The 19685-nt window shown below is 39.5% G+C and overlaps 1 protein-coding gene across 1 annotated transcript in view; it reads right to left on the bottom strand.

Moving 5' to 3' along the window:
• Nucleotides 1-1319: 1319 nt before the first annotated feature.
• Nucleotides 1320-19685, bottom strand: part of LOC112043776 (uncharacterized) — a 31213-nt gene continuing 12847 nt past the window's right edge. The window contains exons 8-13 of the mRNA XM_024079350.2: nucleotides 16259-16410; nucleotides 14723-14870; nucleotides 13915-14105; nucleotides 13089-13193; nucleotides 12139-12234; nucleotides 1320-1647 (exon numbers count right to left, since the gene is read on the bottom strand). Coding sequence (XP_023935118.2) covers nucleotides 1471-1647; nucleotides 12139-12234; nucleotides 13089-13193; nucleotides 13915-14105; nucleotides 14723-14870; nucleotides 16259-16410 — 869 coding nt within the window. The 3' untranslated portion in view covers nucleotides 1320-1470. The remainder of the gene's footprint in view (nucleotides 1648-12138; nucleotides 12235-13088; nucleotides 13194-13914; nucleotides 14106-14722; nucleotides 14871-16258; nucleotides 16411-19685) is intronic.

Here is a 19685-nt window from a genome sequence, read left to right as displayed (position 1 = left end):
TTGTAAATTTAAATACTATCGTCATTTCGTCTCTCCACTGCGAATAGGGTTTTAGTAAGACCTTTATATTATAAAGTTAACGTAAATATATTAACAATAATAAAGTAACAAATAATAAACGAAACATTCTCGTGAACAGTGAATAATTAAATTACTTTGCTGCTATCTGCGAAACCCGATGAAACTATGCGACAATTGCACCCTGACAAAAAATCCCCTAGAGCAGTGTTTCTCAAGTTCGTTTGACGGGAGAGGTATGCTGCAAGATAAATATCCTTTGATGAATCTCTTTTTTTTCTGATTTTTGGGCAGTGAGATCCGGAATGTCTCGAATCCTCACACATTTTCTTTTTACCCTCTGTCACAACATACTTAAGTTAGAGTGGGGTTTTACACCTATAGGGTTGTGATTAGTACGCTTATGGATTCACTGTCATCTGAAAACTTTAATGGGGGTAGGTACGCGAAGCCATAAGTTTGAGAAACCCTTCCCTGGAGAATAGGATCATCCTACCGGAGGATGCTCCGGTTTCGGAGCGAAATGTATGTAAAGAATTTTATCGGATTTCCTCTGAAAATAGATAAATTATTCACTGTTCACGATAAACTTGCGCGAAATAACGCCAGCTTGTATTCACCAGTCTCGTGTCACGCTCTAGCTCGGCGCGGCGCTCTTCACCTTGCTCATGATGAGGTCTATCTGCTCGTCCACACGCGCGCTCGTGCCTCTGCAACAAGCCGCCGAGTTACACCACCATACAACACATCATACATTTAACCTATCGCCTTTGCAGTCTGTCAAAATTTTCGGCACACGCCGTGCTGACGACAACGATCCTCAGTCTTAAGGGATCGACTGAAGAGAATGATGTTGTTTATTGATAAAAATTAAACCTACTTGAATGCAGCTTTTTTCTCAAGACTACTAGTTTTCTGGTTATAGCTGAAACTGCACTAAAGAGCGCCTCCTCGTCCAACTCAGATGGTGAGGATTTCTAGTTAAAGGTGAAACTGCAACGATTTTCAGCCACAGCGTCTCCTCACACGTCTCTAACAGCGAGGACACCTCGTCACTCACCTGAAGGCGGACGGGTCGGGGCCCACCATCGCCACGAGCTGCGGCACCTCGGCGGAGTGCGCGCCGAGACGCGCCAGCGCGGCCAGCGCGCGCCACAGCGTCTCCTCGCCCGGCGCCCACGCCACCAGCTGCAGCACGGCCATGCACAGCTCCACGCACACCTCGTCGAGCACCAGCAAGTGGTCGCTCGTCACTCACCTGAAGGCGGACGGGTCGGGGTCCACCATCGCCACGAGCTGCGGCACCTCGGCGGAGTGCGCGCCGAGACGCGCCAGCGCAGCCAGCGCGCGCCACAGCGTCTCCTCGCCCGGCGCCCACGCCATCAGCTGCAGCACGGCCATGCACAGCTCCACGCACACCTCGTCGAGCACCAGCAAGTGGTCGCTCGTCACTCACCTGAAGGCGGACGGGTCGGGGCCCACCATCGCCACGAGCTGCGGCACCTCGGCGGAGTGCGCACCGAGACGCGCCAGCGCGGCCAGCGCGCGCCACAGCGTCTCCTCGCCCGGCGCCCACGCCACCAGCTGCAGCACGGCCATGCACAGCTCCACGCACACCTCGTCGAACACCTGCGCACCACGCCACCCCTAGACTAACCGCACCACCGCACGTCGGCCCGAAAGACGTCATATGACGGTGCGATCGAGATTCATTGGGGATGGGATTTCGTTTTATTATATATGATAGTTTCAACTGTGAATTCACTCAAACCATTTACCTAATTGACTGAACAGACCCACTGTTCTCAAAACAATGTCGATGTTAAATGGTCCCTAATGTCTTGCTTCAGAGCCAAGCCAAGAAATCGTAGCGCGTCGTAGACGTACATACACGTTATTGTAATCCATTTCCATAGTCCAAAGTCCGAACACATAATAAATGTGGTTGGTGGTTGGTTTGGAATAATTATTATTTTTTAATCTTTATAACTATGCTTATAAAATTAAAATACGAGACCTACCATAATATTATAATTAGTACCTATTTAAATTACTTAAATCTGCAACAAACTCGATTTTGAACCGAAATAATCGAACGTGTAACTATAACAGCAGAGTCGTTCTCGACTCGAGTCGCAAGCGATCACGTGGTCAAAATACAGTTCAATAATATGCATCGCTAAATTCTTTGGAATTTACAGTTTTTAAAATATTCGAACTTCTGGGGAAATTATTTTTACAATCAGGGGCAATAATATCATAATTTGGAAACCATTTATTTCCTGAACACTGACGAAAACTAAAAGGTTGATGCATAATTATCCGGTGTTTATAACCGCACGTTTTTCACCAGTGAAAGTAGTGTTTTGATTATTATTTTTGTATAAAAATAACCTTCTCTGTTCTATTGTTTTGGAAAAATGCGTATCGAAAATCATAGGCATATTATGCTCTACCACGTCGAGAAAAGATTAAAAGCAGGATAGTCATTTCGCGATCTCGACGAACTTTTGGCAAAGGAACAATCAGTAAAAGACAGTTTTGAGATTGGTTTGCCAGTTTCAAATCAGGTTATACTAGCTTGGAGGATAAGCCAGGAAGAGGTGGGCTCTCGGAATTCAAATTTTGCAAATTAATGAGATTTACGACAATTTAGATTTAATGGCCGATATCGTGGATCGTCTTTGAGAATCTTGTCTTCCTAGCTCATTGAATCGACCGTCTACCGAGCAAATGGGAAAGTAGACGGTGATTACGCTCTAGAATAATCGTTTAAACATGTTTTTGTCAAATATTGTAATTGATTTTGTTAAACATAATTTGTTGAAAAAACACCAGATCACTTTATGCATCAATTTAATACATATTGTTTTTATTTCAAACAACTTGAGTGGTCCCTTAAGCCATTATTGTCGTAATTATTGAAAATGATCATTACAGTTTTATGTTACTGGAGATTGATATTAGGTATATGGTGATTATAAACCTTGTGATAATCTATCTATTCTAGTAACAGTAATTGTATTGTAAATAGTAATAGTATTGTAGTAATAATATGTAGATGAGATAAGAACATCTTGCGTGAACGAATCTATACTAATATTTAATTTTATACCTATTACATTATATTTGATATTTAATAGCTATAGCTCCAAAGTTGAAGAGTCAGACTCTCATTCAATGTTTAAGGTTCGATCTCCATCACCACCACCACCATCGCTGTAATATATGGCCATTATAGAGAAAAACCACCATAGAGAAAAAGTATATAAGACAATTAGTTATCTATACTAATCTATACTAATATTATAAAGAGGTAAAGTTTGTAAGTTTGTAAGTTTGTCACATTTTTTAAATGGGGTAATCTTCGGAACTACTGGTCCGATTTTAAAAATTCTTTCACCAGTAGAATGCTACATTATCGGGGAGTGCTATAGGCTATATATTTTATATTGGTATCATATATATTCGCCGAGTTATCACAGTTTTTGTCATACAGGTCGGACTGAACTCCTCTTAAACAGACTTATTCGCATGCGCTGCCTTAACTATTGTGTAAAATTGAAATTAATGTATGGAGGCTTTATGTATCTTTAAAAGTTCTACAAAAAAGTCCGCGACACCATATATCTATCTCCTATATATTAGCAGATATAGTACCAGTTGTGTTTTAAAAATTATTAATTTTATATACTTAGGTTTACGTCATTATTTATACAACTAAACTTTAATCCTTATTAAAATAAATTATTTAATAATCACAAGGATATTATGGAGATAAGATTTGCCCTTTACAGTATGTTAATTACTTAAATAGTTTCGGAAATAATAGAAAATTTCTAAAAGACGACGAAATTCCGCTATATGACGCCCGGCGCTTTCATTATCGTAGTTCCCGTTCCCGTGTGAATATGGGGATCAAACATAGCCTATGACACTCGCAAATAACGTAGCTTTCTATTGGTAAAACAATTTTCCAAATCGGTCCAGTAGATCCAGAGATTACCTCCTACAACCACACGAACTTTACCTCTTTATATTATTAGCATAGAAGTCTCTATTTCTCTTGGTCATACCATCACTCTCGAATGACTGGACCGATTTTGCTAAGGGTAAGAGTAAGATAGAGAAGTTACAGGGTAGGGTAGGGTACGGGTAGGGAAGCGTAGGAGTAGTGTAGGGGTAGGGTAGGTTTAGGGCCGGGTTTATGGTAGTGGTAGGGTAGGGGTAGAGGTAGGGTAGTGGTAGGGTAGAGGTACGGGTAGGATAGGGAAGTGGTAGGGTAGGGGTAGGATAGGCGTGAGATAGGGGTACGGGTTGGATAGGGGTAGGAAAGGGATAGGGTACGGGGAGGGTAGGGGTAGGATGGGGGTAGGGTGTAGGTAAGGTAGGTGTAGGGTAGGGGTAGGTTTGGGGTAGGGTAGGGGTAGGGTGGGCTTAGGGTAGGGTAGGGTAGGGTAGGGGTAGGGGTAGGGTAGATGTAGGGGTTGGGTAGGGTAGGGTTGGGGTAGTGGTAGGGTAGGGGTAGGGTAGGGTAGGGGTAGCAGTAAAGTTGACATCGAAATTTACGCGGACGAAGTCGCGGGCGTCCGCTAGTGTTTTAATAAATTAACAAATCTCGATCATTTTGTTTATTTGATAGCACTAATCTCTGGAACTACAAACTCGGTGGAAAAGAATGAAGATCATTATTAATTTGTCAGTGTATAGGAGAAGGGCTATTTAAAACATTTTTTGTAGCAGTCGAAAACGTTTGGCAAAACCATTAAAATATAAATATGCCAAAGACAGAAGATCAAGTACTGGTACCTATATGAATTCCAAATGCCGGTTCCGCTGGTTATGCAAAATATTCTAATTATATATATGTAGTTTAAATACATGATAGGTATTTCTGTATGGAATCCATTACTATTCCGCCATAATCAAGTGTTTTACCATTTAAAATACCATTTTTAGGGAAATACATTAAGCAGTAAATATGATTTACATATTATATCATTATGAAACTTGTTACCAAACCATTTGCACGACCGACCAGTTTGCAATGTAAATAACAACAAATCCTCAAACCAGTTTGAATTCAATGACCGGTGTGAGAATACGGTATTCATATAAAATTAAACTAAAAAGAATGTACGTACTGATGTACGCATTGTATACAAGTATGCGTACACAGATAAAAACTCGTAAGTATAAAGTAAAAAAAGAAATCGGGTATATTTTTTCACCGGACAGCTGAAGGAGTGTTATTCCGATGTATGTTTGTCTCTTTTTACCACAATGTACAAAATAAAGCGTCTTATTAAAGCGCGGAAGCCTTTTCGTATTATAGGCTAATTCTATGTGAAAGCCTCCGATAGTCCAGCTGCACGTAATTTTCATTTATATTTTGGACGGCTACTTCCAGAGATTGGTGCGTTTAAACATACCAACAAACAAACTCTTCCGCTTTATAAATTTGGTATTTAGTATAGCTGACGCCGCGCGGTTTCACCCGCGTGGTTCCCGTTCCCGTAGGGATATGGGGATAATATTTAGCCTATAGTTTTCCTCGATAAATGGGCTATCTAACACTGAAAGAATTTTTCAAATCAGATCAGTAGTTCCTGAGATTAGCGCGTTCAATCAAACAAACTCTTCAGCTTTATAATATTTATAGTATAGATAATGTGATATAAGGACTAATTCACTTATATTTTTTTTTCTTAAAACTTGACTTTCGTCATTACTGATTGTGCATCTAAATGTTTGCATATAATTTTATCATAAACTAAAGAGGAGCTCGTAAATTCAAACGTCGTCTGGCGCCATTGCTGACTTCAACAGTGTAGTGAACTTTTCAATATTGTAACTTATAAGGCAACGGGTCAATTCCCCGGACAGCATGCGCAAACGTTATAAACGCAAAAGTTTGTATGGATGTATGTTTGGATGTTTGTTACTCTTTTACGCCGCAACTATTGAACCGATTTGGGATGGAAATAGATTTTACTCTCGATTAACACATAGGCTACTTTTTATTCCGAATAAATCCATGGATCCCGAGAGATTTGTGAAAAAGTAAATTCCACGCGGACTAAGTCGCGGGCGTCTACTAGTAATCAATAATTTGATAAATCAAATTCTTACTCAGTTTTTAATTATTGAAAATCTTGTACGATGTGAATCAGGACCGTTGAATAAAATATTATAGCGAAATTTGGAGTAGTGTGTGGAGGTGGGCGCCGGAAGTTTGCCCACACATACACATCTCGTGAATGAAATAGACAAAATGACGACCAATGGCGGCGAAGCTGTTCCATCTCTTTCGTCCCAACGCAATGAAAGAGATAGCGCTACTTCCGGTTCCGGTCCGATTCTCTTCACGAAATGTGTCATTGGTGGCATATTAGGCTTACAGTGAAGGGTTGCTGCTTAGTAACATACCCATGACATCACGCTATATAGTGAAATTAAGGCCCATGAGGCGCTAATGTCTCAGAATCCAGTTTAAGCCGGAATGCGCATTGCAAAGTTACGATTTTATGTAAGTGATGATTTTTATTTCAAAGCAGGTGTGCTATCTGCTACTATTCCGATAACTATTAATATTAATATAAAACTTTGAACTGGAAAAGTAGTTTATTATTACAAGATTGTGTCAGTTTTGCTATTATTTTTAAATATTAGTCATTCACTACGAATACCATTACAACAGAAACCTCTTTTCGTCCGTAACCAATGAGGTAAAATAATTATTATCTATCAGGTATTCAAATTACAAACTTATCTATATAATTATGTTAAGGATGAAGTAATTGTTAAATGCAAACACAGTGAACGTGTCAAGTTATTAATAGAAGTTAATTTATCTGACTACAAGAGTAGATTAGGAACACAATAGTTACCTAATTGCTTTAGTAGTTAACATGTTCAACTATTATCATAAGGGACCTAAGGTTGAGTCCTAAATCAAGCTTTGATAATATTGGGGTTGTCTTTTGCCAAGAAATTCTCAAAAGCAATGCAGGGTTGGAACGTTTGTGATGTTATTCAGCATACACTGAGTAAAATAAGCTACTTATATAAGCTACGATGAGTGTGTAAGGAGCTTGCAATTTACTAATTACAACGGGTGCAGCACAAGTAATAGATGCCGTATACGTCTTAGATAGATAGATAGATATACTTAATTAGCACACTACAAAGACAAATACAAGTGAAATAAAAACGTCTTAGTAATGGTGTAGCTTACTGTGCCGTTTAAAAACAACAGTGTGTTACATAAGGAGCTTGTATACAACATTTTACGGTCACAAGCGTTAGTGTCTGGTTTGCTACGTATTTTAAGCATGGCGGTCCAGGATTTCTTTCTGGCCTTTTTATTTATGCCTTATCTGTCTTCGGGTGTCAGAGTGCCTTTATATGTTAGTCTCGAGAGTGCACCTGTTTCATTTTTATCATAATTTTTAGCTTTTGTCGATTTGTTGTGATGTCGATTGCTGAACCTTTTGTAAGGACTACGTGTTTTTTCGCATATATTTTTGCAGTAAAGCAGTAGAAGGCCAGTGTTTATTATATAAGATTAGTCATCATAATATCAAGGTTTAAAAGGCAGATGCTCTTTTAAAATATAATTTAGGCGAGCTGATCCAAATACCTCCAGGCATCCTTGTCATAGACAAAATCATCAATGGTATTATTATTTAAAGCAAGCCTGACTTAATAAAAGCATTGGCAGATCTAAAACTTTCCGAGAATCGTCTTAAAGAAGATTATACCCGATCATACAAAGGAATTCTGTCCTTTTTAGGAAACTGTAAGCTGATGTCACCACCTCATGTCTACGGAGGCGATTATTTACATTCTTATTTGGTTTTGTCGTGACCTAAATTTGATCAAAAGGATGTTATTATTGTAACAGAAAACGATTAAATACTATCATAATCAGAAAGTGCGTAACAGAATAGTCGAAGCGGGTCTCTGCGCAAGCGCTGTGTACACAATCAAACGAACACTGCGCATCGAGGTGGAACAAATATTGATATCTTTTTACTGAGAAATTAGATCGTCACAACTCCAATGTAAGTTTTCCTGGATTTGTTTTTGATTTGTTGTTTTGGCTCAATCATCTACTTCATAACGCGCAATATGGTTATCTAGGTCATTATTTATTTAATATATCTCGTGACAAAAGTTTGTTTTCAACAAAAGCAGCAAAATTGAAAATACCGCGCACTTTCACACGGTGGTACGAATGAAGTAACGATAAGACAAACGTAGACAATTATCTAGAACGGGTTCCCCTCAGTTTATAGTATTGAAAGAAAAATGTAAGTTTTGTTCAGTTAATCACGTTGTCACAAACATGCATACATACAGTTTCTTTCAATCACTGTAGCGTTGAACATCAGGGATAAAGGAACTAGTGTGGAATGGCAGAGAATCCGTATGTGAAGCAGGTAACTAGGAAAAGCGATAAGGAATTTTAAGGAGTGGCAGGAGCTTAGAAAAACAGCAGGAACTCTAAGAAACAGCTTCTAGGAATGACAGTGAGCTTATAGAAACGGGCGGAACTTCTGATAAATGATGGAGAGCTCGTAAGAACGGCAGGGACTTGAAAAAACAGCCGAAAGTTTTCAGGAGTGGCGTAGAGTTCTGAGAAGTAACGGGAAGTTTTGAAAAGTGGCGGGAACTCGGTATAAGGGAGCGGAGCTCGTTGGAGCGGCGGCGGTGGTGGAGTGACGCCGCGCACCTTGAACTTGGCTGTGGAGGGAAGCGGCCGACGCAGCGCAGCCCCGAGCCCGAGGCGCTGCAACAACCATACTGCACAATACCCTGTCCCGACATCTTCCGAGATGTGTCCTTATCATCATCACATTGTATATCTACTGCTGGACTTGTATAGACTTCCACGGTCTTGAGCCTACATCCAGAGAATCCTTGCGACTTGCTTCGATGCTCGAGCTTCGAACTGCGATTTCAACAAAATTACTTGCTCGAATTGTGATTTTCAATCAAAGATGAATCACAGAATAGATGGAGCCGAATGGTTTAATCTGAGTTCGCAAAGCTTCTCTGAAGTATTTTTTTCGTTTTGTTAGTCAGATTATTCGGATTCTTAGAATCATGAAGTCTTGGGAGTAAGTCTCAGTTGAGTCAAGTAAAAAACGTTGTCGTGTTTTCTTCCTATTTGAGAAATTGTCGGGCGCAGGGCAACGATGGCAGTTAAGCGGCATGTGCTTGTAATTTAACCGACAACCATTACCCTTATAGACCGAACCACAGCAATGCATAATTAAACAGTACTTCACCGGAATAGCTCTGTCACTAAGAGCTTTTGTTACGAAGAAAACGTATTTTTTTCGAATGTAATTTGAAAATCAACGCTTGTATTTGACTAAGTATTACAGGTGTAGCAAGATAGCAAACAAGTATATTAGCATAATCGTTTATGAATGAGCACAGATAAGGCGTGAGGCGATCACACAACAGTTGCTGTTTGAACAAGTCTTGAGCGTTGTTCGCCGCGGAGTCAATGTCAAGGGATATGAATTTTTCCACTTCATTCAGAGCAAGGGTATTTGATTAGCACAGCTACTTAATTTGATGTTGTTAGTCAACAATGCAGATAAAAAATAGGTAAAGAGCGAGATGGTTAAAAAAAATGTTATGTACAGCTTTTGAGAGAGAAAATGATAATTATTTTTAAAACATGGCCAAATATCCGCTTTCCCCATAGCGCAACGCAACGAAACAAAGCGCAAAGCCTAGGATTGGGTACGTTTATATTTCAACGAGTGAGGACCGTATACTAGGACCCTAAACAGTTTTCTATCTATCTGTTAGGATATAGACAATCATATCGTATTTTTTTAGCAACCAGAAAAAGCTTATGTCCCTTCCAATGGGTAACCTTTGTCTATAGCAGAGCATCTCATCACTATACTCCACGAATACTCGGTTGAAAAGTAGGAAGACTTATCTTTCCAATTCATTTATAAATGACAAAGATGCTTAGAGGCAATTGGATTGGCTCACTTAGGTTTCATGGTTAATAACATTTAGTGTTATTTGTAGTTTCATTTCGAAAATACGGAGATAAATTCCAACGTTTACAACTGCTTGCTGATAGAAATAAACATGTCTGTTACATCCGCGGAAATTCCTAAAGCATTTCTGTGTCTATTGTACAAGGCAGTAATTGATATTTGTGTTATAAATCTGTATTTCATCATAATATGTTGATTATGTGTGTGCATTAATTTTATTTATCTGTCTAAATAAATAAAATTAAAAATAATTCTTAAACACTAAACAATGACATAATAATATGTAAGAGTATATGGTACCCTTTCTTTCGGTATTCTTTCTTGTAGTTGTTTTAAACTAAAATTTTGGGATATTTTATAAGTCAAAGTGTAAACTTTGTCTAGCAACGTCAAGTAATGTTATCAAATATTGGTGATAATTATTCGATAACTCAAAATTAAAGGTACAGAGGGTTCCAAACGCGCCTTGGTCCGCGAAGAACCCATAACAAATTCAGCCAGGATTTTTAATACGCAACACATTTCTGCGAAGTTTTATTAATACGTCAAGTAAACACGTTAGCAAAACAGATTCAATTTATTTTGGTGCGCATTCAACTCGGTTTGTAAAGTAAACAATCCACAGGAAGACATCAACCTTTGAGATGAGTAACTGATTGTAAATCGTATATCTTGTTATTTTAACCGAGACGTTATTGCTTGACTGCGATTTCACGTGACGATGTCTTAACAGCCGCATCAGTTCAGTCTTAAGTCTATGTTGCTTCGAATCCTAAGGTCGTGGGTTTAATTATAGGATGGAGCTTTAGTATATCGAGTTTTTATATTATAAAAAAAATCATCAGAATCTCAGTTACAACTTAGAGTTGTAATGTTGGTGGAGCTACACCAACATGCTGTTAGGTTTCCGAATTTCTAGAATTCTCCAAAAAATTTTAACTAATGAGTGTTATGTAAAAAGTGTTTTTGTTTCTCGTAAATTTTATGAATATAAGTTTAGGGACAACGGATATATAGAGATGAATACAATAACGCACTCAATTACAGATAAAAACTTGACAACAAATATTTGAGGTAGAGTAGCCACTAGACGCAAGACAAGATCTGAGTAAATAGAACATTTTCTTGTATATAGGCGGCTAGATTCTGTTTGTCGCCGATAGTTTGAACCTTATTGGTTGCTTGCATAAATGTACCCAATGGAATGAAATTGTCAAGTTGAATTGTCAAAGCGAAGCTTGACTGGGTCCTATAGTGAATTCATAATGGGCTAAGCGGTCGTCAATTTTTATTTAAACAAGACATTCTGTATTACATCAAAAAGGTTGAAAACATTGATAAATTAAACATGAAGATTCAATGGCGGATTCATATCGTTCTCGCACTATTATAGCGTAATTTTTTTTAGAGAGTCTCCGTTAATATGTGTGTGTACGTTCCCCAAAATTCAACAAGACCAAACGTTTGGAAAATAAACAAGGATCTTGAATCCGCCATTTTGTAACTCAGCAGCGACTGAGTAGGTAATGAGGACAGTGGCAGCGATAGACCAATAGTAGACGTCGGCAACGTTACAAGGAACCTTTAAGGAACACATTTCACCAATCGCCTTGGACATGGGTCGCCTACGTAACGCTTCACCGGCGACGAAGCCCTTACGACTAGCCGGCCGCTCGCTTTCGTCACTACCTATTGTTCGAGAGCGGTCATTTTTAGATAGGTATTTGAGTCAAGTTGATAATTCACCACTTCTATGTTACCCTAACACAGAACCTGGAGGCAGAAAACAGGAATCTGGCTGGGGAGTAGTAGTACTTTTTTTTTTTGCAAAAAATATCCTTCGCCTCTTGGCGACGTGAGCGCTCGCCGTAAGCTTGTTCGGAGGAGTTTCATTTGCGTATCCTATTAGTGTACACTAAAGTATGGAGTTTCATATAAAGAATACTCCATAGTCCGTATTCGAGGCGTTATAATGAGTTTTAAGCTTCGGTAAGAAATCGCATACGTCACCGTCGACTACTGCCACTGAGGGAAGAGATAGAGAGTGAGGGGAGTGAGTAAGAGTAATGCAAAGCACGATACCGACCACAGTCTTTACCTCCTTGGTGGCCACATTGTACAGCAGCGCCGTGCCCGCGTCGCGCAGCTCGCCCGCCTCGCTCAGCACGCAGTGCACGCACACCTGTCGGGACCGACACCATCATCATCATCATCATCATCATCATCCATCATCATCATCATCATCATTATCAACAACCCATATACGGCTCACTGTTGATAACGAGACTTCTCTCAGAATGAGACCGGTAAGGCCTAGGTCAAGGTCCACCACACGGTCCCAATGCGGATTGACAGACTTCACACACGCAGAGAATTAAGATAATTTTCAGGTATGCGGGTTTCCTCACGATGTTTCTACTTCACCGTTTGAGACACGTGATATTTAATTTTTTAACACCTATATATTAAAGTCAAACTCGATGTGGAATTAACAAAAAAAAAGTTCAAAGCTTATTATTCTAATTTATTTTCATTAAATTAAGAACAAGATAATTATAATTAGGTGTCAAATGACTAGAAATTTATATCCTCATTTGTTTCATCAATTTTTCTCAAATTTCCTCATTCAAATGTACATCGAGTATGGCTTAAGTATATGAGTAGTTCCATCTTTATATTTTACTAGCCGCTAGCTAGGATTCCGCCGTGATAAACTGAATTCCACACAGATGATACTGTGTGTATTCAGTTTATCACAACACCCTGTATTTTTCCGGAAACAATAGACTACGAGTATATGTTGCTCTATGACCTTCTCTATATTTCTGTGAAACTCCTATTAAAGTCGGAGGAGGAGAAGGAGGAGAAGGAGGAGGAGGGGTATAAACAATCAGTTCCCACAGGAGGAGGGGTATAAACAATCAGTTCCCACATTCTGTAAGACACCTTCTTGACACACTCATATGTGTGGAAAAGATATCATTATGTGAGGAAAGGCACAAAGAATCAGTTTCCCCATAGTGCCGCAGTGCTCACCTTAGTGGTGACGCGGATGTTGGAGAGCGTCTGCCCGTTGGCCTCCCACTCGCTGATGTACAGCAGCCACTCCGATGACGACGTGTTCTCGAATAGGTTGCAGATCTGTTACATGAACAACGAATTGTATAAGGACTCTTAGTAAAGGAATTCGTCCGAAGAAAAGTGACTTGAGAATGGAGTAATGCACGAGATGGTCATGCACATTCACAGAATCAAGAGCAAGGAATCCTAGAGGGGAGTAATTTTACCATCGAACATCTATTTAGTCTACGTGAGTGAGAATCTATGGATATGAACTATGAGCTAATCTCAGGAACTACTGGTCCGATTTAAAAAATTCTTATAGTGTTAGCTAGCCCATTTATCGTGGAAGGCTATAGGCTAAATATTATCCCCGTATTCCTACGGTTACTTGTACGTACGTGTCAACTAGAGATGATATAACAAAGAGTGAGACTATATGTGCAACGTTTTGACGGCCTCCGTGGCGCAGTGGTAGGTACGCGCGGTGGATTTATAAGACGGAGGTCCTGGGTTAGATCCCCGGCTGGGCCGATTGAGCATTTCTTAATTAGTCCAGGTCTGGCTGGTGGCAGACTTCGGCCGTGGCTAGTTACCACCCTACCGGCAAAGACGTTCCGCCAAGCGATTTGATGAGATGCCGTGTATAAACCGAAAGGAATGTGGATTTTCATGCTCCTCCTAACAAGTTAGCCCGCTTCCATCTTAGATTGCATCATCACTTATCAGGTGAGATTGTAGTCAAGGGCTAACTTGTAAAGAATAAAAAAAAAAAAACAAAGCGGCAAGGTCGACGACTCACAAAGACGGCGAGCGCGAGCTGCTCCGGCGGCGGGTGCGCGTCGACGCGGTGCGCGTAGGCGAGCAGCGCGTGGTGGCGCCGGTCCTGGTGCAGCAGCAGCGACACGTCGTCGCGCAGCGCCGCCGCCGCCAGGCAGCGCAGCGCGCCCACGCGGCACTCCGACTTTAGCCCGTCATCTGACAGCACACGACCTGGGACAATGCCATGTATTTTAATCTTAGACTAAAAAGAAAAAAAAAGCAAAAAAGGAAAAAAAAAACTTAGACTAATAAAAGATGAGAAGATCATTCACAAGATAATGCTCCGATTGTTTAAGATGCCATAAAATTAATTCAAACCAATATGAGATAGCACTAGTGTGGTCACGTTGTTTTATATTTTACGACATTCAATACAGCAGAATGGTAAGCCAGGTTTACCAGGTGACCAGGTGGACTGACGACATCAAGCGAATCGCAGGGATTCGCTGGATGCAGGTGACTCAAGATCGTGATGTTTGGAAGTCCCTACAAAAGGGCTATGTCCTGCAGTGGACTCCATCGGCTGATATGGTGACGACGATGAATACAGCAGAAGGGTTTATATAGAGATGAAATACGCCAATCATATCTGTAATTTAAATTTTCATAGTTTTATGATCCGTAGTACCTAATGGGTCTAAAAGTGCTGTGGGATTTTCACCGACTTCCTTCAGAAGCAAAAGCTTTTGGCTTTGTAACTCCAATTCCTATTTTGGTTTCTGAGAACTGCTTTCTGGGTTTAGTTTTAGATCAGCTCCACGCCCCCATTACCACATAGCCCAGCTCACCGATGAAGCTCAGGAACTCGTCGCCCAGCACCCAGCTGCCCTCGCCCTGCACCAGGTACTGCTGCAGCTCGTCCAGGCTCTGCTGCTCGTCGGCATTCAACTCCGCGCCCTCCAACGCCTTTGAGAACGCCTCGAATTCTTGCGCGCCCTGTACCAACAATACATTAATATTATGAAATCGAAAGATCGTGTGAGTGTTTGTTACTCCTTCACATTCCCTTTCTTTTATGATTTATTCTACATACATTCATCATTTGACAGGAGACGCTAAATGTAGATGCCTCAATAGTCCAACATTTGGAGATCGAACCAAAAACTTGTTGAATTCGAGACCGGACCCTTAACGATGCAACTAAAGAGGCTTAGAAGATTAGCAATCTAAAATCACAGCTCAAATCGTCAGGCTTTACTTTATTTATTTAGGTAGCTAAATATTTTTTTTGATTGTGTAAGTGCCTTAAACCTATTAATGGGACCCCAGCGGCAGCGACAAACGACATCGGTTTGGCAGTAGCAGAAGATGTGGGCGGGACGACCAAAACGCCCTTCCAGAACGTCCCTTAAGCCAAGATGAGGCGCCCTTTACCTCCTATGAGATTAGGTTAGGCCATTATTGGACGGATGCAGGTCTTATAGAGAGTGTTCTTGGAACGGAGGGAGCTAAATTTTGGTAAATAACAATCGTGAGTTTCAAATGAATTATTTATACTTCCTTATTCACACTACATGAGTCACACTCTCAAGTAAACTCATTACCCGAACTAGTATTTGGTTCTTGAAATGTTTCCGCCCTCGCCTGGCGTGCTACCAAACACACACAAACACACACAACACGTGTCGCCTGGACACTTCTGGAAGTGACCCTTGCACTCGACAATAACACGCTGTGAACGCATATGGGTGATGCTGCCATTTGTTGCACCACATGTTGTGTCATAAATATGTTTAAAATAGAACATTACGATAATTTCACGACACATACATTGTAACATGTTTGTACTGCGAAGTTTTATCTTAAATATTAAGTGTTAAACATAACTTTTAATTTCCTTCTAATTACTTAGTACTAAGAAAGGAAGATAGTGTGTTTATTCCGTCTTTCGAAAATCAAGTTATATAAGCGATGTTACAAATGCTTTGAATTCAAAACTAGCGGGGAGTTGTAAGGACATATGTGGGATTAATGCAAACAATTCTTCTGAACACCTAACACGTTTTAGTCTTAGATGTTTTCTGTGTCTTAGATAACATCCAAAAGGAGCTGTCGTTCTTTCGTCACTTTCTAGATGTAGAGACTCCAAGTTACAACTTAATTGGGGATTATCAACAAGACAAAGGTAAGTAGTTTTTGTAAATGAATGACTTTTTATTTTCTTGTGTTAAATGCAACTCCTGTTTTTCTTTTCTTTCTTCGAGCCTATATAAACATAGGCTCGCGCTTGACTAAATTAAGCCTAATGTTAAACATTAATGCGGTCTAAGTCGGAGCACGCTTACTTAGAAGATGCCTATTCACAGCAAAAATTATATACTCACATCGATGTCCCGGTAGATGATGGGCGGGTCGCGCGCGCGGCGCCGCTGCTCCTCGGCGAGGCGCTCGTCCGCCTCGGCGTCGAGGTCGCGCGAGCTGGGCCCGGCCAGTGCTGCCCGCTGCTCTGTCACCACCTCTACTGCCTCCGCCATGTCTGACCATGAAATACAGTAAATCCTTTATTTTTTAAAAAAACTGCTTGTGATTTATGTGGAACAACCCTCATTATTGCGTGTAGTCAGGTGACTCGAACTAGTCCTCGTGATGAACCAAACCACCCGAGATTCCCATAGTGTAGGGACACTACACTATGGATCTGATAAATGCATGCTGTGAGTTTTGAATTGAAAACAATGCAAAATTCACAGCTTTACAATTATTGATATCAAAGTAGACGAAACAAGCTGATAGACCACCAGCACTTGAGTGTAAAACCGTAGCCATTAAGAGAACATCTCTCGCATCATGCAAAACAAAGTTATATTCATCATCATCGAAGCAGAAGTAGTATTTGATATTTCTACTTTTCACTTCAGAAAGATTGTTGGCTTTTGGATGTGTATAATGTATATTATGTACTATTATGATGTAGACAAGCGTTTGACAAATGCGCTGGTGAAGAGCATCACTAATGCAAAACATACTACGAGTACTACTAAAACATCATCTGCCTGTAAATAATTTGCTAAGCAAATAAGTATTTTGATACACAGTTTTCGATGTCATAATATATCTCGTCTTTATGTCCCTCTGAATCATCTAAAAAATTAACGAATGTCTGCTGTGTTAACGCTTCATTTTACATACAAAAGCGTTAGTGAAATTTACTACTACATCTTATTACAAATCAACTTCCAGGAATTCATCAAGAACTGATAGGTGTGCGAGTAGGTATGTTAATCAAGTATGTTTCGGTATTTAACCTAACTCCCGAATTTAGTTAGTTACTAGATGTGTTGATGTTGATGAATGTTACTAGAGATATTATGAACATACACATTTCGATGTGTCTGATCGAAGGTGCCAGTATTTTATGGTTGCACAGTCAATATGGAAAATACCCCAATTTATAATATGTTATATATTTACCAATTTTTAATTGTGTTGTACACAACTACTATTTACCTTTCTCCTTCAACTAAACGTAAAAACAGTAAACATCAAATAAATACGAGGATTTAAAGTGATTAAATTATTAGATAAGATAAAGTATATTTACTCAGTTAACAGAATGATATCATAAAAGTTACGGAATCTATCGGTTTCTTAATATTTGGTTCACAATATCATTGAAAATTATAAAATATGTTTTTCTATTCATCCGATTATTAAGAAAAACTTTCGTGTGAATTGTTGTGATTTTGATGATTTTTTTTAAATGTTGTCTTTGCACTTTTAGATTGTAGATTTTTTGTCTAGAAAAACTTGGTTATTAAATAACGAAGTTATGAGGTAACAAACATGAAGAATAAAAAAACATACGCATCGAAATAAGAACGCAGAAAACAAACTTTTTGAACAAAACACTTTTTGCATCACTGAATTGGCACAGCCTTCAAAGTGATCAAAAGGTAGCACATACGATGTTATTTTTCGCTTTTTAGTTTATTTTTGTGATTTTGAAGTCGGTTATATTTTTTTTGTTAACAATATTTTGTTTTGTACGGGAAATTTTGTAATTTTCATTTTAACACAAAAGTACTGAACCGATTTTCATGAAAATTAAATGGGACCAATCTGGAAGTATACTCTTTCAAACTAAAAAGAATTTAAAAAATTGCTTAAGAAACGACAAACATTAAAAAATAAATAAATAAAAAAAAATGTAAGTTCGCTGTAAGCTTTCATAAAAATAGAAAATAAGTTCTCTAATCTCCTGTGAACAACTTTTTCAATGAACCGTAAATTTAACGAACTATAAAAATATTTGCCGCGTTACAGTCGCCGACAGGATCTTTTAATACACATGCTCCACACTCCAGTAGCAGAGCGCGATCATCGCTCGATAGCGCCGGCCGCGTTTATTTTCAGATACTTCGTAGGGTCACAGTTCTAGGGACACCATAATTTTAAACTGCGAGTTTTCATTCACACAAAACACCACACAACTGCCAGAAATACAGTATAAATTTCAAGATTGAATCGAAAAAAATTAAAACACATACCTAACAAATCACAGATTATTTATAACGAACTATTTCCAGAGGCTGCCGAGAAAACACCGGCGCGTAAACAAACGGGCAACGATCACAAGGCACAGACGAAGTTACTGTCGCGATGGACTTGAAGATCACGAGCAGTTCAGACGTTAAGTGTCCACGTTCAGCTGCTGGGAAAGCGAGCGGCATAGAGCGTTCCTGAAGCAAGAACAGTTCGCACTGACCAACGCCGCCGCAGCCTGGCAGCGAGCCAGCGCCCGCGCGCCCCGACCATGCCTCATCACAGACGCTATTAAACTCCATAACCACCGTATCTTTCCCCAACCATCAAATTGTGGACTAACCTGTGACTTTCGTAGTTGTAACTACAATATAATTGTTCAAATAACCATTGTTTTTCGAAGGTTGCATATAACCACGTGGAATGGGCTGCGCGGGAGAGCGACCTATTTGAGGATCGTTCAACCGACGGGAATAAATAGACGATAGGTCGATCACACTGTCTAGTGTTACAAAAGTTCGCTAGCTATTTGCACCTTGTTAAACACGCGATTCGAACAAATATATACTTATTTCGTATATACGATAATTGTTTATATATAATGAATTGTTTTCTAACTTCCTTTGCTTTAACGTCAAAATTGGAGACTTTCTAAGCAACAAGTTTAGAAGGCTAAACGTTATTAGTGTTTGTGGAACTCATAACAACTCCATCTTTCACCTCTCGCCTGTACTATTAGTTGCGGGTTATTCGTTTTGCTTTTAAAAAATATACATACGACCTGAAACTAGGAAGTAATGTTGATCTGCTTATGAATTTCAGCAGTTTTTAAAATCTTTTATCTTGAAAACTGCATTTTTTATCCCTAGGTACTATGCAACTGTCAGCAGACATTTGACCTCATGCTGAAAACAAAGGTAAAAAAACTATCTGAACATAATGTTCAGATTTTAACGACACAGCATCTACAATACGGTTTCTTTGTATTTTTAAATCATCTTTTACCTAACCCAGTATTAATAAAACTGATCATCAAAAATTCTCAAATCGGTCGAATCGTTTTGAGTTGTAACTAATCAAAGAACAGCAATTATGATATCCATAATATTGAAGTGTGAGTACTATTCTGCAAGAACGAAGGCTCGAGCTCACAGTGGGCCGTTAAAATATGCTGATAGTGATAATGTTTCAGATTCTGTCAGGTCACAGAGGAATCGCCAAACATTCACTCATCATTTGCTCCAAAATATGAGGGTTTGTAATACATTA

Source organism: Bicyclus anynana, chromosome 11 (assembly GCF_947172395.1).
Source record: "Bicyclus anynana chromosome 11, ilBicAnyn1.1, whole genome shotgun sequence".
Lineage (NCBI taxonomy): Eukaryota > Metazoa > Arthropoda > Insecta > Lepidoptera > Nymphalidae > Bicyclus > Bicyclus anynana.
The sequence above is the reverse complement of the archived record's forward strand: the minus strand, read 5'-3'. Positions and strand labels throughout refer to the sequence as shown.